This window comes from Rana temporaria, chromosome 5, assembly GCF_905171775.1.
Source record: "Rana temporaria chromosome 5, aRanTem1.1, whole genome shotgun sequence".
NCBI lineage: Eukaryota > Metazoa > Chordata > Amphibia > Anura > Ranidae > Rana > Rana temporaria.
The window spans coordinates 20,923,391-20,947,342 of record NC_053493.1 but is presented as its reverse complement, the minus strand read 5'-3'; the positions used below and the strand labels follow the sequence as shown (position 1 = coordinate 20,947,342).

Below are 23,952 nucleotides of genomic sequence, written 5' to 3'. Positions count from 1 at the left end.
GAGTAAAAGTTGTCCATCATTGGCATCAGTAGGAGGAATAGTGCCCCATCATTGGTGTCAGTAATAGGAATAGTGCCCCATCATTGGTATCAGTAGGAGGAATAGTTGCCCATCATTGGTATTAGTGGGAGGAATAGTGTCCCATCATTGGTGTCAGTAGAAGGAATAATGACCCATCATTGGTGTCAGTAGAAGGAATAATGCCCCATCATTGGTGTCAGTAGAAGGAATAGTGGTCCATCATTGGTGTCAGTAGAAGGAATAATGCCCCATCATTGGTGTCAGTAGAAGGAATAGTGGTCCATCATTGGTATCAGTAGGAGGAATAGTGTCCCATCATTGGTGTCAGTAGAAGGAATAGTGCCCCATCATTGGTGTCAGTAGGAGGAATAGTGCCCCATCATTGGTGTCAGTAGGAGGAATAGTGCCCCATCATTGGTGTCAGTAGGAGGAATAGTGTCCCATCATTGGTGTCAGTAGAAGGAATAATGCCCCATCATTGGTGTCAGTAGAAGGAGTAATGCCCCATCATTGGTATTAGTAGGAGAACTAGTGGCCCATCATTGGTGTCAGTAGGAGGAATAGTGGCCCATCATTGGTATCAGTAGGAGAAATAGTGGCCCATCAGCGGTGTCAGTAATTTGAATAGTGTCCCAATATTGATGTCAGTAGTACCGGTAGGTATAGTGCCCAATTGTTGGTGTCAGTAGGATAACAATTTCCCCTGTCATTGGTTTCAGTAATATGAATAGTGCCCTATAGTTATAGGGGGAATAGTGCCCCATCATTGGTGTCAGTAGGAGGAATAGTGCTCCATCATTGGTGTCAGTGGGAGGAATAGTGCCCCATCATTGATGTCAGTAGGAGGTATAGTCCCCCATCATTGGTGTCAGTAGGAGGTATAGTCCCCCATCATTGGTGTCAGTAGGAGGTATAGTGCCCCATCATTGGTGTCAGTGAGTGGAATAGTGCTCCATCATTGGTGTCAGTAATAGGAATAGTACCCCATCATTGGTGTCAGTCGGATGAATAGTGCCTCAAGGGCCAGATAAAAGTAAAGGGCCGCATCTGGCCCCTGGGCCGCAGTTTGGAGACCACTGCACTAAGGAAACGCGCCTGCATTGTAGCGCACCACAATGCGCAATGGTACGTTGCATAAGAAAAATGGGTCATGTGCTTTTTTTGGTAAGTAATGTCGGGGTACGTTGGCAGCCCATTCATTTTGAATAGACAATCTTTACGCAATGCCGATTAGCACATGACACAACACAGCTCAGTGCAAGGAAATAAATGGCCCTTTGTAAATGGGACTCTGAAAACTGATGATTTTTTTTCCTTCCTTTGCCTAAACAGACGGCGGAGCTCATTCTGTAATTAATTATCTTTGTTTTTATTTATTGCAGCAATACTTAAACAAATAAGAGTTTAATCTCTTTTATTCAGGCAGTTTAATGATTCTAGTTGAATATTTTTATACACGATTAATACATCCTTCAAGTGCGAGTGAAATTAATTATTTTATATTTTCTTGGGATACTTGCTGGGAGAAAAGTCCATCGCTTGAAGTACGTTCACATCGACCTTTTGCCACATTTATTTTTTTTCTTTCTACCATCCAGCAATGGGGTTGATTTACTGAAAAAATAAAAATACTGTCCAGATTACAGTGCACTGACAGTGGGGGGCGCTGGTTGCACAGTTTAGCAAGTTCATTATGCAGTGACTTTTAGGTAGATTCAGAAATAGTTAGGCCGGCTTATCAGTAAATAAGCCGACCTAACTCAGAATCTACGCTGACTTATGTTTAAGTGTATGCTCAAACAGAGATACGCTTAAACATATCTAAGATACGACGGCTTGCGCCGTCCTATCTTAGGTTGCAATTTTTCGGATGGCCTCTAGGTGGCGCTTCCATTGCGGTCGGCGTAGAATATGTAAATGAGTTGATACGCCGATTCACGAGCGTACGCCCGGCTGCCGCAGTCCATTTACGCTGTTTCCGTAAGGCATTAGCAGGCCTATTAGGTGGAATAACAATGTTAAAGTATGGCCGCCGTTCCCGCCGCGAGATTCGAATTTTTTACGTCGTTTGCGTAAGTCGTCCGCGAATCAGGATTTACGTCGTTTACGTCCACGTCTAAATCAATAGGCCCGTGCGGCGTACGTAGCCGCAATGCACACTGGGAAATGTAGGCGCCCGGCGCATGCGCAGTTAAAAAAAGAACGTAAAAAACGTGAGGTCAAGCCTCATTGCCATCAAACACGCCCCCTTCCAAGAAATTTGAATTCGGCGCCCTTACGCCCGCCCGCTTTAGGCTACGCCACCGTATATTAGCAGGCAAGTACATTGAGAATCATGTACTTGCCTAGCTAACTTACGGCGGCGTAGCCTAAACACACTAAGCTACGCCGCCGCAAGTTTAGGCACAGCTACTTGAATCTATCTATTTGTCTGCAACATAGAGGAGGACCCACCAGCTGGCGCCAGACATGACCTGACATAAAAGGGTGGTTTCCAAAAACATTCCAATAAAAAGATGGAGGCGGTCTAATTTCTCCCCCATAGGCAGGGCCGTCTTAATAGCATCATGGGCCCCTGGGCAAAGTAATGCTCTGGGGCCCCTACAATGATGACAGACATCAAGTAGGTAGGAGGCAGACTGCCTCCCCTGTGTACCTATTACTCTCAGTGCCAACATGGGGCCCCCAATTTCGAGGCAGCGTGGGCTCAAGGACCAACTGCTTTGGGGATAGTGCAGGGGCCCCCCATGCAGCTGGGGCCCCTGGGCAGTGCCCAGGTGTCCCCTCTCATTAAGACAGCCCTGCCCGTAGGTGGGGCTCATCTGGAGGTCTGCCTTGTGAGCCAAGGCATAAGTATTGGCAAACACCCATTTGCAGTTTGGCTCTGAAGAAGGACTCTCCTTCGACACGCGTCAGTCCATCCTGCGATGTCCATCCATCTTCAATCACGGAAACTGACGGACCCCCAAAAAATAAGAAGCTCCACCTCAATGGGAGGCGTCCCACTGACTGCTGTCTCTTGTCTCTGACAGCTGTTATATAGGCAAGGGCGGGGCCACCCGGTGACATAACCGAGTGACCCCTCCTCTTCTGACATCATGTGCTGTCAGAGGCGGCGGGGTCATCTGGTTACGGCACTGGGTGGCCCCACCCTTGCCTATATAACAGTTGTCACCACGAAAAAGACAGCCTCCCATCGAGGCGGAGCTTTTTTTTTCTATTTTTCGGGTCCGTCAGCGCCGCGATTGAAGATGGATGGACATCGCGGGACACTTTTTATTTTATTAAAGGAATTGTCAAAAACTGTCTTTTGTGTTTTTTTCTTTTTGACACTTTATTTTGGTGAATGGGTAGGAGTACAATGTACCCCATACCCATTCACATGTAGGGGGGCCTCCAGGCTGCTTGCATGAATAAGGGCCTGGTATGGACTGGGGGACCCACGCTAATTTTTTCCTTGATTTTTATCTATTTTGCTGGGAGCTGGCAATACTTTACAGCCGCAGGCAATTTAAATTGCTCGGGACTGTGAGGCTGCATTCACACTATAACGCAGCGTATTTTGCCGCCATTTGCCGCGACAAAACGGGTCGTTTTAACTTTTTTTTTTACAACACATTGTTGTCTATGCCGAACGCCGAAAGCCGCCTGAAAAAAAGGGTCCGGGACTTGTTTTCAGGCGGCAGGCGTACAGCGTTTCGGCGTTCGGCGTGAGATGTGAACCATCTCATAGACAACAATGTAAAATCGCCCCTCCAGCAGCACGAGCGTCGGGCGTAAATACGCCAAGGTGAAACACATCAGAAAGATGCACTACTTTACAGGCAGACTAAGGAGAACCTCCAGGCACAATATTTAAAGGAATATTTCATTTTTATTGTTTCACTTTAACCACTTGAGGATATATGCCGATATACGTTGGCAGAATGGCACAGCTGGGCACAAGCATGTACAGGTATGTTGCCCTTTAAGTGCCTAGCAGTGGGTCGCGCGTGCGCCGACGACGGCACGCTCTCGACGCGGTCCGAAGCTCCGTGACTGCAGACGCGGGACCCACGAACCCGCTTGCCGCCGGTGTCTCGCGATCGGGTCACAGGAGCAGAAGAATGGGAAGAGGTGAGTGTAAACAACCTTTCCCCGTTCTTCTCTATGGCTGGTCACTGATCGTCTGTTTCCTGTCATAGGGAACGACGATCAGTGATGTTACACGTCCAGCCACGCCCCCCTACAGTAAGAAACATAAATCAGGGCACACTTTAGCGCACCCTAGCGGTTAACCCCTTCACTTCCAGTGTCAGTAAACAATGCATTTTTATAGCACTTTTCACTGTAAAAATGACACTGGTCCCAAAAATGTGTCAAAAGTGTCCGATGTGTCCGCCATAACGTCGCAATCATGAAAAAAAAACGCTGATCGCAGCCATTACTATCAAAAAAAAATGTAAATAAAAATGCCATAAAACTATCCCCTATTTTGTAAACGCTATAACTTTTGCGCAAACCAATCAATAAACGTTTATTGCGTTTTTTTTTTTTTTTACCAAAACTATGTAGAAGAATACGTAACGGCCTAAACTGAGGAAAAAAAATGTTTTTTTTTATATATTTTTTGGGGATATTTATTATAGCAAAAAGTTAAAAATATTGGGCCAGATCCACGTACCTCGGCGCATATTTAAGGCCGGCGTAGCGTATCTCAGATACACTACGCCGCCGTAACTTAGAGCGTATTTTCCGTATCCACAAAGAATTTGCGTCGTAAGTTACGGCGGCGTAGTGTAAATGTGTCGGCGTAAGGGCGCGCAATTCAAATGACTAAGTTGTGGGCGTGTTTTTTGTTAATACATGTTGACACCACGTTTTTTTTGAACGGCGCATGCGCCGTCCGTGGGAGTATCCCAGTGCGCATGCTCGAAATCACGTCGCAAATAGTCAATGCTTTCGACGTGAACGGAATTTACAAAAAGCCCTATTTGCGAACGTTTTACGTAAACGACGGAAAATTCGACGCTGTCCCGACGTCCATACCTAACATTGTGTACGCCTCATAGACCCAGGGGTAACGTTACGCCGAAAAAAGCCTTACGGAAACAACGTAAAAAAAAATGCGCCGGGCGGACGTATGTTTGTGGATCGCTGTATCTAGCTCATTTGCATATTCTACGTGGAAATCAACGGAAGCGCCACCTAGCGGCCAGTGGAAATATGCACCTAAGATCCGACGGCGTACTAAGACGTACACCAGTCGGATCGAGCCCACATTCAGTCGTATCTTGTTTTGTGGATACAAAACAAAGATACGACGGGGGATCGTAGAAATTACGCGGCGTATCAATAGATACGCCGACGTAATTTCTTTGTGGATCTGGGCCATTGCATTTTTTTAAAAATTGTCTCTCTATTTTTGTTTATAGCGCAAAAAATAAAAACCGCAGAGGTGATCAAATACCACCAAAAGAAAGCTCTATTTGTGGGAAAAAAGGACGCCAATTTTGTTTGGGAGCCACGTTGCACGACCGCGCAATTGTCAGGTAAAGCGACGCAGTGCTGAATCGCAAAAAGGGGCAAGGTCCTTTACCATAATGGTCCGGGTCTTAAGTTGTTCAGCATTATTAAAAAATTATTTTGCATTGATACAAATCCCCTGGGGCAGGACCCGATCCCCAAACACTTTTAATGGCAATAAATTGCATATAAGTGTAGCGCCCCCTTACTTTCAGTATGGGCACTACGCTAAAGTTAGTGGGGAATGGGAGAGTTATTTTGCTCCCATTCACAATTTGCTAAATTCTGGGCTGCTGTCATTCCTGAACTGTCCTGTAGGTCAGTCTGCGCTCCAGGGGTGCTGATTCCACCCCTGGGCGACAGGTGGCGCTAGAGGGGTTCTGGCAGAGCCACTTTTCCCCAGCAGCCAATTAGAGCAGTTTTCCCTCGCGGGGCATGCTGGGGGAGGGTATATCTGTGGCGGACGCCATTTTTTGTTGGTTCTTCGCGGGTTCCAGTTTCCAGGTGCGGCACCCACCTTTAGGGTTTGCGCATCAAACGGACCCCGGCAATATGGCCTACCAGGCCGGGGTCGCATGCTACGCGGAGCTCCATGTTGCTGAAAGGGGCCCCAGTGACTTGCTGGGTCCCCCGCTCTATTGAGGAGATCCCAGGCTGGCTGCCGTTCGATGGGGGGTCGGCTTGAGGAGAACCCGGAGGCAGGTTGTCCAATAGGGCTTGAACGAACAATCGGGGATCTGGTGACCGGGACATTGACAGGTACATTTCTATTGTCACCCGGTGACCCTGACCTAATTTACTGGGAGGATTCGCTCAATCCGTTCAGCTCATCCAAGTATTAGACCTGTGGCAGAGGTCCCTAGAGCCAGGTCTGTGGCAGAGGTCCCTAGAGCCGGGTCTGTGGCAGAGGTCCCTAGAGCCAGGTCTGTGGCAGAGGTCCCTAGAGCCGGGTCTGTGGCAGAGGTCCCTAGAGCCAGGTCTGTGGCAGAGGTCCCTAGAGCCAGGTCTGTGGCAGAGGTCCCTAGAGCCAGGTCTGTGGCAGAGGTCCCTAGAGCCGGGTCTGTGGCAGAGGTCCCTAGAGCCAGGTCTGTGGCAGAGGTCCCTAGAGCCAGGTCTGTGGCAGAGGTCCCTAGAGCCAGGTCTGTGGCAGAGGTCCCTAGAGCCAGGTCTGTGGCAGAGGTCCCTAGAGCCGGGTCTGTGGCAGAGACCTGTTCCTCCCAGCAACCTAAAGTGACACTTCGGCTGCCAGGCTTGTGGCAGAAGTCTGTCCGGGGGCACTTCACCCACTCTGGCTAGAGTGGCGACGAACTGTGACTACTACTACTGTGCTGTTGAGAGCAGGATTGCTCTTTCTATATCCAGGCCTGATACCGCAAAGTTCTCTCTTGCTTCATCAACCTTTTTGCTCTACCTCATGTTGATGTTGGTCATGTTGGGCCTGGAAATAAAGCATTTAAAAACCTTCTTTTATTGACTGGACATTCGCTCACTACTCTACTCATCAGCTACACCCCTAGACAACACTGAGAGGTAACTTAATATGCCGATCCCAACAACAATCAGCGGCTCCTGAGGGGGTAGCGCTACATAAGCCTTTAAAATGAACACTTTTGATTTTTCATGTTCGTGTCCCATAGACTTTAACAGTGTTTGCATGTTCGTATAAATGGTTTGCCTGCTCGCATTTTCTAGTGCAAACCAAACCCAGGGGGTGTGCATGGGGTTGCCACCTGTACGGGATTCACCCAAACAGTTTGGGCGTAGAATCATGTGTCCAGGTTTCAGGCAGACTGAAACCTGGACACATTGGGGTAGATTCAGGTAGGGGTGCGCACTCATACGGCGACGCAGCGTATCGTATTTACGCTACGCGGCCGTAACTTACAGGAGCAAGTGGAGTATTCACAAAGCACTTGCTCCGTATGTCGCGGTGGCGTAGCGTAAATGGGGCCGGCGTAAGCGCGCGTAATTCAAATGTAGAAGGGGGGGCGTGTTTTACGTAAATGTATGATGAACTGACGTGATTGACATTTTGTAAGGACAGCGCATGCGCCGTCCGTGTACATATCCCAGTGTGCATTGCTTCCAAGTACGGCGCAACGACGTATTTGTTTCGACGTGACCGTAAATTACGTCCAGCCCTATTCGCTAACGACTTACACAAACGACGTAAAAAATAAAAATTTCGACACGGGAACGACGTCCATACTTAACATTGCGTGCGCCTCCTAATAGCCGGAACAACCTTACGCAGAAAAAGCCTAACGTAAATGACGTAAATAAATTGCGCCGGGCGTACGTAAGTTTGTGAATCGGCGTATCTAGTTAATTTGCATAATCTACGCCGACAACAACGGAAGCGCCCCTAGCGGCCAGCGTCAGAATGCACCCTAAGATACGACGGCGTAAGACTTATGCCAGTCGTATCTTAGGCTAATGTTGGCGTATCTAGCTTTCTGAATACAGAAAGTAGATACACCGGCACAGCTTTGGAATTATGCGGCGTATCTATGGATGCGCCGGCATAATTCTTTCCTGAATCTACCCCACTATTGAATTTAGACCAGGCTGTGGCTCCCCAAGTAACTAAGGTAGTCACACACAAATCTCTTGCCGTCTGAGAGCTGCAGTGGCCATCTGGTGGAAGGTTTGGCATCACTGGAGGGCAGGGTGATGATGTCAGGAAGAGTAATCTGGCCACACCCACCACTCGCTGCGCACCGCAATACTACTCTCCTTGGGGCACCCAAAGGTGTCTCAGGCCACTAAAGTGTTCGGGTTTGGCTTGAAGAAAAGGTGGCAACCCTAGGTGTGCGGCTCATCCTAACTTTAGAACCACTTTAAAAAGCACGAAGCTCAATGCCAAAAATGGTGCAAGAGTTTCTATGTTGTGTTTTTTGCATGTGAAACATCCCATTCAAATGAATTGACCTGCCCTATGCGTGCATCGAATAAAGTGCGTTCAGGTGACACTAGGTGTGACACTAGCCTCAGGTGTGAATGAGGCCATGTCTTATGTTCAGGTCTTGCAGCGGAAAATTCAGGGAAAACACATAAAAAACCCGGCAGCTGAGTTATGTAAGGCCAGTGCTGTTTATAAACAGCCGCCATATGGAACAGAAAGTGAACATGAGGTGCAATTCATCACATTCCCCAAACTTAATGAGCCAATTTACAAGGCAATGACCCTGCTTTTAAACCAGATCTCCAATCATTGGGGAAGGTGATGAATAGAGACAAACGTACGCTCATCTGAGAGGCTGCAATGGATAATTAAGATTGCCCGACGTGTTATATAAACACAGAGCGGGAGCACTTGTACCCGGTAAGTATGTTCTGTACATACTGATTAATGGCGTCTGGTCATGTGACCGGAGGTGGTCGGGAAAGCTACTAAAAAGTATCTGAACTTCTCTGAGAGGTTGGGAAGATTTTGTAGAAAGGGAGCCCATGCACAGGCGCTCGCTGAGAAAAACGCCAATTTCAAACTGGCAAGGGCGGTGCGCGATGGGAGGGGTCATTCGCCAAGTACAAAAGGCTAAATTCCCCGGCAACGTAGCCTTCACTTCAGCCAAGAGGACCTTAACTGAACTCCAGGCAAACAACTAAATACACATTTGAAAAAAAATAATGTATATATATATATATATATATATATATATATATATATATATACAGAAGTATTTATTACCTGTACAGTGGAACCTCGGATTACGCGCATAATTCGTTCCAGGAGAATGCTCGTAATCCAAAGCACTCGCATATCAAAGCGAGTTTCCCCATTGAAGTCAATGGAAACGAAAATAATTTGTTCCGCGTTGACTTCAATGGCATGCAATACCGCATGTGGCCAGAAGTGGGGGGCGCCAGAGAGCCTCGAAAACACAAGGGGGTAGATTCAGATAGATTAGCGGATCCTTAGATCTGCGTAATCTATCTGATTTACAATGCGCCGGTGCAAGTTTTAGAGGCTAGTGCTGTATTCAGAAAGCACTTACCTCAAAACTTGCGGCGGTGTATCGTAAATCCCCCGGCGGAATTCAAATTCTGCGACTAGGGGGCGTCTACAATTTAAATCAGGCGCGTCCCCGCAGCGATCCAACAGCGCATGCGCCGTCCGCGATTTTTCCCAGCGTGCATTGCTCCAAATGACGTCGCTAGGACGTCATTGGTTTTGGCGTGAGCGTTACTTGCGTCCGGCCGTATTCTGAATCGACTTACGCAAACAACGTAAAAATTCAAAACTCGGCGCGGGAACGACGGCCATACTTAATATAGGATACCCCTCACATAGCAGGGGTAACTGTACGCCGGAAAAAGCCGAACGCAAGCGGCGTAAAAAAAAAAGCGACGGGCGGGCGTTCGTTTCTGAATCGGCGGAACTCCTCATTTGCATATTTGTCGCGTACAAAAAACAAAACGCCACCTAGCGGCCAGCGGGAGATTGCAGCCTAAGATCCGACGGTGTAAGTCACTTACACCTGTCGGATCTTAGGGAGATCTATGCGGAACTGATTCTATGAATCAGCCGCATAGATCCGACCGTCGGAACTCAGAGATACGACGGCGTATCAGGAGATACGCTGTCGTATCTCTATCTGAATCCGGGCCAAGGAAAGGCCCGAGGACAGCTAGGCTGTCCTCGGAAATGCTCAGAAACAAAGTATTTCCGAGTCTTTCCGAACGGCTCCGCTCGGCCCCCGCGCCCGCCCCACCTTAGACCAAACATGGTATTGCACACCACTGTGGCTTGAATCCTGCCCGTTTTGCGAGACAACACTCACAAACCAAATCAGGATTTTTAAAAATACAGTGCTCATATTGCGAAACGCTGGTCAACCGCATTTCTTGCAATCCGAGGTTCCACTGTATACTGTCACAGATGGAATACTTGCTAACAGTGGCGGCTGGTGGGTTCTTCTTTGGGGGGGCGGCAAACCAAAAAACACCCCCGGGGCTGACGTGGCACAGAACCCCGCCTCCCCCATGCGGGTGTTCCAACCCGGCACTTACCCACTCATGTGGCGAGGCTGTGGTGTCCTCTCCTGGGGTGCGGGCAGCGGCCACTCCTCCAGCTTCCTCCGCCGCGTGTCGTCAGCCAAAGTGCTAGGCATCGAATAGCATCGCCTGACGCTTTGGCCAATCGGGAAACAGGTCTCACAGATCTGCCTCCCGATTGGCACGGAAAATAGAGAAAAATTCATTTGCTATGGTCACACAACTGGGTGGGTTCGGAGCGCAATGCTCTGTGCTCCGAGCCAGTGGCGGGACAAGGTCATCCAGCGCCCAGGGCAAAGATGCCAAACTGCACCCCCCCCCTTTCCCTTAGGGTTATGGTCTGGGTGCCCCCCCATCCCTGCAATAAACCATTGCGCCAGGGGCAGCCTCCCCTCCTGCCCACCCCTTGTCCCGGCCCTGCTCCGAGCTCACCCTTTTTTAAAGCCTAATCAGGTGCTTCAATTGGAATTGGAATCCATGGTCCGGCACCACTGATATGTAGATCAGGGAGCCAGACATATGGATAGGAGAGGCGGCGCCCGTGCGCCCTCTATGGACGGGCCGCCACTGCTTGCTAGAGAAAATGGTCAGAGATCATTCTACAGAAGGGGTTGGAGACTGAAGTAATGTCATAGGAGACAATTAGAGACTAGGGAGATGTTGCATGAGACCACTAGACTTTACTACTACGAGGACCGCTTTCCAAATCAATGCTCCCTATACTGACTGCTGGGGCCCAAGGGCTGCATGCGACTGTCAAGCCGCAGATTGGGCACCAGGGACCAAAAGAGTCTCTTACAGGACCCTGTAGCATAGCTCCCAACTGTCCCTGATTTTGAGGGACTGTCCCTGATTTGTAACAATGTCTCTCTGTCCCTCATTTTTGGGTCTGATCTATATAGATGTATATTAAATTTGTATCTTTCAAAAAGTGTTTCCCGGCGCTAAACATTTCATCTGAATTTCTAAATTGCTGCATTTGTAAATTCCAAAGGCCAATATAAAGGAATAGTAGTGGTAAAAAAAAGCACTTGTGGGTGTAACCAATCTTGTTTTTTTGTACAATTCTCCTTTAACCACTTAAAGCGGATGTGCGCTCAAAAAAAAATATTAAAAGCCAGCAGCTACAAATACTGCAGCTGCTGACTTTTAATATTAGGACACTTACCTGTCCTGGAGTCCAGCGGCGTCCGCAGCAGAGGATGAGCGATCGCTCGTCACCCTGCTGCTCCCCCCGCCATCCACGCTGAGGGAACCAGGAAGTGAAGCGCTCCGGCTTCACTGCCCGGTTCCCTACGGCGCATGCGCGAGTCGCGCTGCGCCCGCCGATTGGCTCCCACTGTGTGCTGGGAGCCGAGTGTTCCCAGCACACAACGGGGGACGGACGTGATGTCAGAAAAAAAACTTTTTTTGCCCGTGACCAGGGCTGTGGAGTCGGTAGATAAATGTTCCGACTCCGACTCCTCAGTTTTATGTACTTCCGACTCCGACTCCGACTCCCCGACTCCTCTGTATTAATATGCAAATGTATTTTATACATTCCCTGAGGGAAAGAAACGCAACCTACCACAGGACTACTGGCTGGGAAGCCAACAGTCTACTGTATTGCACAGTTTAAGCAAAAGACAAACACAATGAAAACAATCAAGTGACTGGATAGTAGCAGCAGGCATAAACATCAGGAACAGGATTTTTACCAGTTCAAAAATACAAACCACATTATTTGGTTGTTTTAGAACAAAAACAAAGCTTATCTATAATGAACCAAAAACAAAATCTGTAAAACCTAGAAATGGTTTATATTAATCTTGAAATGTAGTTATAGGCTTAGCAAATGCAAATCAATTCAATGTAGAGTTCTAAGGAAGAGAACTGCCTCTGCCAGATCCTCTTTCATAGAGGCTCTTAAGTCAGACTGAGCCTAGGTTCACACTGCTGCGAATTCAAAATCGCAGCCGCGAAATCGCGGTAAAATCGCGCATTTTACCGCGATTTCGCGGCTGCGATTTTGCCGCGATTTCGGCCACAATTTAATGTAAATCGCGGCCCGAAATTGCAAAAAGTAGTACAGGAACTACTTTTTGAAATCGCAGATGCGGCGTCGCACTGATTAGGACAGTGCCATTGCCGACAATTGCCGCCGATTTGAGATGCGATTTGACATGTCAAATCGCATCTCAAATCGTTCCAAATCGTACCCAGTGTGAACCAGGGCTTTATTTTTTTTAGGGCTGAAAATAATCTTGCGACACTGACTTGGGTGGGTGGCATTGCAGTAACTATTCTGACCACATCACTAACGATCTCTGGATAAACAAGGATGGCTTCTTCAACAGTAAGTTTTGATGAGCGATCATACTTTTCAACTTCTTTTAGTGCTTTATAAAACTCCTGTTGGAATTTTTTTATTTGGACACTTACTCTAACATGCGTTCCCTGTAAAAGCAGAACACAACACTATGGAAAGTATTGCAGCTCCTAATTGTGCGTTGCGTGCCATATAGTGAAGCACATGAAAAGCGCGCTTCTTCACGGTCACTTAACGTGTTCGTTTTGCGGTTACGTGAGGCACTGCATGTATTGGTCTTTATTCTTACAGTAGAGAAGTCATTAATTATAACTTTTTGTGAATTGGGACATTTAAACTTGCTTTTTTTTTTATTTTATTCCAATCTAAATTTAGTAGGAGTCGGAGTCGGTGCATTGTTTGCCGACTCCGACTCCGACTCCAGGTACCCAAAATTTCCCCCGACTCCGACTCCTCGACTCCGACTCCGAATCCACAGCCCTGCCCGTGACGTGTGGCCGGAAGTGGGTGCAAATACCTGTCTTTAGACAGGTATCTGCACCCCCCTCCCCCTGAAAGGTGTCAAATGTGACACCGGAGGGGGGGAGGGTGCCGATCAGTGCGACTTCACTTTAGGGTGGAGATCCGCTTTAAGCCCCGGACCTTTAGGCAGCTAAATGCCCAGGCCAGGTTTTGGGATTTGGCACTGCGTTGCTTTAACAGACAATTGCGCGGTCGTGCGACGTGGCTCCCAAACAAAATTGATGTCCTTTTTTTCCCACAAATAGAGCTTTCTTTTGGTGGTATTTGATCACCTCTGCAGTTTTTATTTTTTGCTCTAGAAACAGAAATAGAGCGACAATTTTGAAAAAAAATCAATATTTTTTACTTTTTGCTATAATAAATATCCCCCAAAAACATATATAAACATTTTTTTTTCCCTCAGTTTAGGCCGATACGTATTCTTCTACCTATTTTTGGGGGAAAAAATAGCAATAAGCATTTATCGATTGGTTTGCGCAAAATTTATAGCGTTTACAAAATAGGGGATAGTTTTATTGCATTTTTTTTTTACTACTAATGGCGGCGATCAGCGATTTTTTTTCATGACTGCGACATTATGGCGGACACTTCGGACAATTTTGAGACATTTTTGGAACCATTGTCATTTTCACAGCAAAAAATGCATTTAAATTGCATTGTTTATTGTGAAAATGACAGTTGCAGTTTGGGAGTTAACCACAGGGGGCGCTGTAGGAGTTATGTTTCACCTAGTGTGTGTTTACAACTGTAGGGGGTGTGGCTGTAGGACTGACGTCATCAATCGAGTCTCCCTATAAAAGGGATCACACGATCGATGCAGCCACCACAGTGAAGCACGGGGAAGCCGTGTTTACATACGGCTCTCCCCGTTCTTCAGCTCCGGGGCGGCTAGAAACGAATAGCCACGCCCTCATCCCGGATCGCTCCCCGAGGATTTCCGACCGCCGCATGTAACGGGGGGGGGGGGGGGGTCCCGATCGGACCCCCGACCCGTGGAAAGGCAGGGACGTACGGGTACGCCCATCTGCCTGTACGTGCCATTCTGTGGACGTACATTCACATGCGGCGGGCGTTAAGCGGTTGAGGGGGCGTGACAAGGGGTGTGTCCTATGCCTGCATACTTTTTCTGATAGGTAAGAATAATCAAGCCCTCCAGACTTCTCCAGACCTGAAAACTGAAATGAAGGCAGATACAAAATGATCTGTCCCGGGCCTTACAGAACCACCTAGGGTAAGGTGACCAGATTTTTAAAATGAAATCCGGGGACATATTTTTTTTTTTTACTAGTAATGGCGGCAATCAGCGACTCTCTGCCCATCGCCGCCCGCCTCACAGCCTCTCAAGTCTTACTCTTCTGGCCCTGGATACTACTGAATGGGGAGCGGAGGAAGATCACTCCGCCAGGGAAGGCAAGGAGATAGGCAGGTGGCTGGCCAGGATTTGAGCCAAGGCAGAAGAACATGCGAGCGAAGCTGAATGGGCATGCGCCCGAAACTGAAGAAATATTCCCTCCGCTCTGACCAGCACATGATCATCAGAAAGGGGCACAGATAATGGAAACACAACCCCCCTAAGCTAGTAGGCACGGTCGGAGTGGGGGTGTGTAATTCTAATTTTTTTATTTTAATTCTGCACTGACTGTCCTTGAAATTGCCCCTGCCCCCTATTAAATCCAATCTGGGGACAAAACCAGGGACAAACTTGGTCCGGGGACAGTGTCCTCAATCAGGGGACTGTCCCCTGAAACTGGGGATGTCTGGTCACCCTAACCTAGGGACCAGCTCACCAATTCAATGGACCTGGCCTGTAAAAGTCAGGGCACATTTAGATTTGCTAAGATTGGGATCGTGTGCTCCAACCCAGCCATAAGGACTGGCTGGTCCATATAACCTGATACCACCTGTTGAGAAATAACTTTGAAAAACACGCCCGTAGCATTTCTATCTGCGGCCATCTTAAGTAAGGGCAGATGATTCATGAAATGTTTACTTCCTGGAACCCATCTGTCCTGAAGTCTCGTGGGTGTATGACATAGTTTTGGCCTAAGAAGCAACTGAAGAAAAAAAAAAAAAATTAACCATTTCAGCCCTGGAAGAATTTACCCCCTTCCTGAGCAGAAGCACTTTTTTACCATTCGGCACTGCGTCGCTTTAACTGACAATTGCGCGGTTGTGCGACGTTGCACCCAAACAAAATTTACGTTCTTTTGTTCCCACAAATAGAGCTTTCTTTTGGTGGTATTTGATCACCTCTGCGGTTTTTATTTTTTATGCTATAAACAAAAAAAGAGCGACAATTTTGAAAAAAAGCAATATTTTTTATTTTTTTCTATAATAAATATTCACAAAAATATAAAAAATTTGAAAAAAAATTATATTTTTTACTTTTTGCTGTAATAAATATCCCAAGAATTTATAAAAACACATTTTAAAAAAAAATATTAAAAGACAGCAGCTACAAATACTGCAGCTGCTGACTTTTAATATTAGGACACTTACCGGTCCTGGAGTCCAGCGCCGTCCGCAGCAGAGGACGAGCGATCGCTCGTCACTCTGCTGCTCCCCCCGCCATCCTCAGTGAGAGAACCAGGAAGTGAAGCGCTCCGGCTTCACTACCCGGTTCCCAATGGGGCATGCGCGAGTTGTGCTGCGCCGCTGATTGGCTCCCGCTGTGCTCTGGGAGCCGAGTGTTCCCAGAGCACAACGGGGGGTGACGCTCTGCCCGCAGTAAACCCGAAACTGTGTGGCCGGAAGTGGGTGCAAATACCTGCCTTTAGACAGGTATCTGCACCCCCCTCGCCCCTGAAAGGTGTCAAATATGACACCGGAGGGGGGAGGGTTCCGATCAGCGTGAGTTCCACTTTAGGGTGGAGCTCCGCTTTAAAAAGGGGGAGTGGGTGCTGTGTTCGTCAATGAACTCAGAAAAAAGAATTTTACAGTGAGTACAAAAATCCTATTTTCTCTTCCGTTCACGGACGGACACAGCCTTAATCTTGACAAAGTGGGACGTCCCAAAGCAGTGACAAAAACGAGGGGTGGGAACAGCATAAAATAAACTTCACCCCAAAACAAAACAGAGCTCCGCAACTGTAAACAGCCGCCTGCAAAACTTTGCCGCTGAAAGAAGCACTCGAAGACGCACTCGCATCAACCTTGTAGAATAAACCTCCAGGCCTATGGGCCCGAAGGGAGCCATGTCTTCTCCTTTGCTAGGCAGAAAAAAACTGAGCTGCTGAGTGCAGGCAGGGCTGATCCTAGGGTCACAGGCGACCTGGGTGCAGAAATATTTCTGGCGCCCCCACATGGGCGTGGTCATTTTACTAACTCCTCCCGTTTACAAATGTTTCTATGGCAATGACTCAACCACAGAGATGCTCCCTCTACAAAGTCTTCATTACCCTGGGATCCTTACATATCTCTTATCAATAAACAAAATACAGGAAGAGAAGCAGAGTACTTTATTGGCACCTGGAGGGGGGCCTCTGTGATGGACACAGAGAGGGCTTCTGTTAGACAGTCTGTTAGATGTTCGGCGCCCCCACCTCTGTAGGCGCCTGGGTGCAATGCACCCTGTGCACCCTGCCTAGGATCGGCCCTAAGTGCAGACTGAGGGGATATAGCCAGTATGTACGTCCCTGCCTAGACGTGGGTCGGGGACCCCCCACCCCCCCGTACATGCGGCGGTTCCCGTGGCTTCAGGAGCGATCCGGGATGAGGGGGTGGCTATTCGTTTCTAGCCGCCCCCTCGCGATTGCTCCCCGGAGCTGAAGAATGGGGAGAGCCGTATGTAAATACGGCTTCCCCGTGCTTCACTGTGGCGGCTTCATCGATCGAGTGATCCCTTTTATAGGGAGACTCGATCAATGACGTCAGACCTACAGCCACACCCCCCTACAGTTGTAAACACACACTAGGTGAACCCTAACTCCTACAGCGCCCCCTGTGGTTAACTCCCAAACTGCAACTGTCATTTTCACAATAAACAATGCAATTTAAATGCATTTTTTGCTGTGAAAAGGACAATGGTCCCAAAATTGTGTCAAAATTGTCCGAAGTGTCCTGCCATAATGTCGCAGTCACGAAAAAAATCGCTGATTGCCGCCATTAGTAGTAAAAAAAATAATAATAATCATAAAACTATCCCCTATTTTGTAAACGCTATAAATTTTGCGCAAACCAATCGATAAACGCTTATTGCGATTTTTTTTTACCAAAAATATGTAGAAGAATACGTATCGGCCTAAACTGAGGAAATTTTTTTTTTTTTATATATATGTTCTTGGGGGATATTTATTATAGCAAAAAGTAAAAAATATTGAATTTTTTTCAAAATTGTCGCTCTATTTTTGTTTATAGCGCAAAAAATAAAAACCGCAGAGGTGATCAAATACCACCAAAAGAAAGCTCTATTTGTGGGGGAAAAAGGACGCCAATTTTGTTTGGAAGCCACGTCGCACGACCGCGCAATTGTCTGTTAAAGCGACGCAGTGCCTAATTGTAAAAACCCCTTGGGTCATTTAGCAGCATATTGGTCCGGTCCTTAAGTGGTTAAGGCTGTGTCCATCCATGAACGGAAGAGAAAATGCATTTATTATCTTGCACATGATTGGATGTTGGAAGTCAGCAGAGCTTCCCCTCATTTACTAAGCTCTGCAGCAGCTGCGCTTGCAAAGTGCACGGCCTATTTGCCTTTGGTAAATCCACCCTTATATGCCAATCCTTCCTTACCTGCACTGTAAATGGCTGAAATGTGTTGATGGGATGGGTCAGGCCATACACCACTTTGTCTTTCTCCGCCACGAAAGTCCCTTTAAGAGAAAGAGAGGAGAAAAAAAAATCTGTCTCACTAATAGCCGACAATTATTCAGCTGATTTGAAATCCGTCCTCCTTCCCCATCCACATCATTTACCTTCACCGCCTAATTTGCCGAGTTTGGTTCATGCTGTGTCGGGGGTTGTTAAGTAAACAAATGCATATAATTAGAGGCTTTAAAATGTATTTATAGGATGAAGTAATCTATCACTTGTATATATCATATCACGTTGTTGATTGCAGCCCAGTCAGCCGGGAGCCAGGGGGAAATTCTCCAGCTTGAGCTGCCACTTGCCAAGTATCATAATCCGCCGGGCTTAACAAACGTCGGCTGTTTGTGGGCAGAATATTGATGAGCTCTTACGTGAGAAATCATATGTAATTACAGCAAAGCCTCACAGCCAGGTCACACCTGCAGGATGGATGGATGGATGGATCTGGGATTTCTATCTACAGTATGTGTATCTATTAGGGTTGTCCCGATACCACTTTTTTTAGGACCGAGTAAATGTGTCCCCAAATGCAGCCATGTCCCCCCACAAATGCAGCCATGTCCCCCCTTATAAGCAGCCATGTCCCCCCTTATAAGTAGCCATGTCCCCCCATATAAGCAGCCTTGTCCCCCCTTATAAGCAGCCATGTCCCCCCTTATAAGCAGCCATGTCCCCCCATATAAGCAGCCTTGTCCCCCTTATAAGCAGCCATGTCCCCCCTTATAAGCAGCCATGTCCCCCCTTATAAGCAGCCATGTCCCCCTTATAAGCAGCCATGTCCCCCTTATAAGCAGCCATGTCCCCCCTTATAAGCAGCCATGTCCCCCTTATAAGCAGCCATGTCCCCCTTATAAGCAGCCATGTCCCCCCTTATAAGCAGCCATGTCCCCCTTATAAGCAGCCATGTCCCCCTTATAAGCAGCCTTGTCCCCCTTATAAGCAGCCATGTCCCCCTTATAAGCAGCCATGTCCCCCCTTATAAGCAGCCATGTCCCCCTTATAAGCAGCCTTGTCCCCCTTATAAGCAGCCATGTCCCCCCTTATAAGCAGCCATGTCCCCCTTATAAGCAGCCATGTCCCCCTTATAAGCAGCCATGTCCCCCCATATATGCAGCCATGTCCCCCCATATATGCAGCCATGTCCCCCCCCCCCCCCTTACCTGCATGCTGCCGCGCCGCTTAGTTAATACGAGCGGGGAATATCACAGCTTTCATTTGAACAGCTGTAATGTTACGCGCTGCGTATAGACACTCCCCCTTGCTCGGGATTGGACAAATCACCCAAGCAAGGGGGAGTGTCTATACGCGGCGCGGCGGGTAACACTACAGCTATTCAAATGAAAGCTGTAATGTTCCCCGCTCTTTTAACCAAGCGACGGCGGGATGCGGTGCAGCAGCGGCGGCGGGGGAGTGGGGGGGCTGAGTATTCTATTTAGGCATCGGCGGTATTTGGGGAGTACAAGTACTCCCACAAATACTCGGTATCGGTTCCGATACCATTACTAGTATCGGTATTGGGACAACCCTAGTATTGCGCGCTCCGGCGTATAGCGCGCACCCCTAATGTGGACCCGCATTCCTGTAAAAAAAAACATTTTAGTACTTACAGTTTTGGTGTCTTGCGTGGCGTCCATCGGCGGCCTCGTCGGGTCCGGCGTTCATCTGCGGCATCGGTGGTGTCCTCCTCGTCGGGTCGGGCATCCTTCTGCGGCCATCGTAGTGTCCTCCCCGCTCGATCCCCGCTTCCCGCGCTGAGTTTGAACCACTGCGCCGGCATATACCGAGCGCAGTACACTCGGGTATAGTCGGGCAGGCTCGGCTCCTCTTGTGTAAAGGACCTACAGGACGCACAGGACGTGACCGCGAGAGGAGCCGAGCCTGCCCGACTATACCCGAGTTTACTGCGCTCAGTATATGCCGGCGCAGTGGTTCAAACTCGGCGTGGGAAGCGGGTATCGGCGTATATCGCGCACCCACGATTTTTCCCTGGGCAAAAAATTGTGCGGTATACGCCGAAAAATACGGTACCGTATTTATCGGCGTATACCGCGCACTTTTTTGCCCTGAAAATCAGGGCAAAATCGTGGGTGCGCGGTATACGCCGATACCCGCTTTCCCGCGCCGAGTTTTGAATACTGCGCCGACATATACCGAGCGCAGTACACTCGGGTATAGTCGGCCAGTCTCGGCTCCTTCCGCACTCACGTCCTGGACGTACAGGACGTCAGCGCGGGGAGCCGAGCATTGCCGACAATACACGAGTGTACTGCGCTCTGTATATGTCGGCGCAGTATTCAAACTCGGCGCGGGAAACGAGCGGGGAGGACGCCGCAGAAGGACGCCGGACCCGCCGAAGAGGACACCGGACCCGCCAAAGAGGACACTGGACCCGCCACAGAAGGACACCCGAAGCCGCAAAAGGACACCCAAAGCCGCAGAAGGACGCAGGACCCGCCGAAGAGGACACCCAAAGCCGCAGACGGACGCCGGACCCGACGAGGCCGCCGATGGACGCCGCGCAAGACACCAAAACTGTAAGTACAAAAAAAACTTTTTTTCCACAGGATTGGGGGCCACTTTAGGGGTGCGCGGTATACGCGGGAGCGCGTTATACCACGATACGGTAATTGCAACTGCCAACCTTGCAATGCCTCATGGGAAATGTAGTTCCACGACAGCTGGAGCACCACAGGTTGCCTACCCCCTGCTCTAGACTGTTGTTTGAGCCAGAGTGCATGAACTGCTGCTGTGTCCCTGGCTGCCTCTACACTGCTTTGGGAAAGAACCTGTTAACTTACAGCGGCTCCTATGGGGGTAGCGCTACATTCGATCGGCTGTATATTCCTGTGTAGTGTACAGTAAGATGTAAATTCCTCTGAAGTTTAACCAACAGGAAAAAAAAAAATTAAAAAGCATTCAAACATATTATGTATTCACATGGAAATACGAATATGTAAATATATACACACAGTAGACGGCTTATTACTGCAATGGTGATAATTGAAAACAGAAATTTTCTACCTTTTGAAAAATGTCGCCCCTTCGGAGGAAATCGAATTTTGATGTTTTATACTGAAGTGGTACTTGTGTGTTTATTGCTCGATTGTCAGCTGGTGATTAATTACGGGGAGTGTGCTTCATATAATGTTATTCATTAGGCTACACTGATCTGTTGTGCCTGCGCCGCTTTCACCTGAAATGTTTACCGAAGACGGAGCGTCGTACTTTGTACTGTCATACGGTTCTGCACGCAACTGACGAATCCAGAAGGCAAGGTCACAATCACCATTATATATATATATATATATATATATATATATACAGTGGGCTAGATTCAGATAGATTTCGGCGGGCGTAGCGTATCTCAGATACACTACGCCGCCGTAAGTAAGAGTAGCAAGTCCTGTATTCACAAAGAATTTGCGCTGTAACTTACGGCGGCACAGTGTAACTGGGCCAGCGTAAGCCCGCCTTATTCAAAATAGGCTGGTTGGGGGCGTGTTCTATGCAAAATACTAGTGACCCCACGTATTTGACGTTTCTAACGAACGGCGCATGCGCCGTCCGTGGACGTATCCCAGTGCGCATGCTCCAAATTACGCCGTAAAGACTCATTGGTTTCGGCGTGAACGTAAATTACGCCCAGCCCCATTCACGGACGAGTTACGCAAACGACGTAAAACGTGAACAATTCTACGCGGTCCTGACGTCCATACTTAACATTGGCTGCGCCATGTTTTTGGTGGTTTATCTTTACGCCTGAAAACGCCTTACGTAAACGGCGTATCTTTACTGCGACGGGCAAGCGTACGTTCGTGAATAGGCGTATCTTGCCGATTTACATATTCTAGGTGTAAATCAGCGTACACGCCCCTATCGGCCAGCGTAAATAGACAGTTAGCCCTGGTTCACACTGGGTACGATTTGGAACGATTTGAGATGCGTTTTGACATGTCAAATCGCATCTCAAATCGGCGGCATTTGCCGGCAATTGTCGGCAATGGCACTGTCCTAATCAGTGCGACGCCGCATCTGCGATTTCAAAAAGTAGTTCCTGTACTACTTTTTGCGATTTCGGGCCACGATTTACATTAAATTGCGGCCGAAATCGCGGCAAAATCGCGGCCACGAAATCGCGGTAAAATCGCGCATTTTACCGCGATTTTGAATTTGCAGAGGTGTGAACCTAGGCTTAAGATACGACGGCGTAGGAGACTTACGCCGGTCGTTTCTTGGCAACATTTAAGCGTATCTCAGTTTGAGCATACGCTTAAAGTTGTGACGGCGCGGATTCGGACTTACGGCGGCGTATCTACTGATACGCCCGTCGTAAGTCTTTATGAATCTGGCCCAGTATCTCACAAAAGTAAGTACACCCCTCACATTTTTGTAAATATTTTCTTCTATCTTTTCATGTGAAAACACTGAAGAAATGACACTTTGCTACAAGGTTGTGTAGTGAGTGTACAGCTTGTATAACAGTGTAAATTTGCTGTCCCCTCAAAATAACTCGACCCATAGCCAATAATGTCTAAACCGCTGGCAACAAAAGTGAGTACACCCCTAATTGAAAATGTCCAAATTGGGCCCAATTAGCCATTTTTCCTCCCCGGTGTCATGTGACTCATTAGTGTTACAAGGTCTCAGGTGTGAATGGGGAGAAGGTGTGTTAAATTTAGTGTAATCGCTCTTACGCTCTCAGGCTGGGTTCACACTGGTACGACAAATACTCCGACATTGGGAGCTCATGTCGCATTACGTGTGAAAATCAATGTTTCCCTATGGGAGCCGTCTTAAGCTGTCCGACACAAGTCGGTCCGACTTTGAAAATTCTCCCTGTACTACTTTGGTCCTACTTTAAAACGTATAAATTGTGGCGCTAAAGGTTATATTAAGTGATGAAACTGTGTATAAAAATACGAAAGATTTATGAACATGTATGTGTGAATACATATAATGAATACCATATTTTCCGGCGTATAAGACAACCTTTTGGATGCAAAAAAATGCATCCAAAGTCGGGGGTCGTCTTATACGCCGATGACAGTCTCCGTGACTCCGTCAAGCTGCAGGCATCCATGATTTAAAAGCCGCACCTCCTCCTGAGACTGTTCCGTGATAGGCGGAACACAAATTTTCCCAGCAGGGCCTCTGTTCAGTGTTCCGCCTATCACGGATGCCTTCTCATCCTCGGACGAGAGGACATCCGTGATAGGTGGAACACTGAACAGAGGCCCTGCTGGGAAAATTTGTGTTCCGCCTATCACGGAACAGTCTGAGGAGAAGGCGCGGCTTTTGAATCATGGATGCCCGCAGCCTGGAAGCCAGAATCTGCAAAAAAATAAGGTAGGGAGATCGTCTTGGTCGGCACAGTGGGGGCAAGTGATGGCACAGTGGGGGCAAGTGATGGCACAGTGGGGGCAAGTGATGGCACAGTGGAGGCAAGTGATGGCACAGTGGGGGCAAGTGATGGCACAGTGGAGGCAAGTGATGGCACAGTGGAGGCATGTAATGTAATGTAATGGCACAGTGGAGGCATGTAATGTAATGGCACAGTGAGGCATGCAATGTAATGTAATGGCACAGTGAGGCATGTAATGTAATGTAATGGCACAGTGAGGCATGCAATGTAATGTAATGGCACAGTGAGGCATGCAATGTAATGTAATGGCACAGTGAGGCATGTAATGTAATGTAATGGCACAGTGGAGGCATGTAATGTAATGTAATGGGACAGTGAGGCATGTAATGTAATGTAATGGCACAGTGGAGGCATGTAATGTAATGTAATG

At 48.0% G+C, this 23,952-nt stretch overlaps 1 protein-coding gene across 1 annotated transcript in view; it reads right to left on the bottom strand.

The window, feature by feature from the left end:
- AGMO (alkylglycerol monooxygenase) overlaps positions 1 to 23,952 on the bottom strand; it is a 291,800-nt gene that overhangs the window by 114,980 nt on the left and 152,868 nt on the right. Inside the window, exon 8 of the mRNA XM_040352254.1 lies at positions 18,083 to 18,162. Coding sequence (XP_040208188.1) covers positions 18,083 to 18,162 — 80 coding nt within the window. The remainder of the gene's footprint in view (positions 1 to 18,082; positions 18,163 to 23,952) is intronic.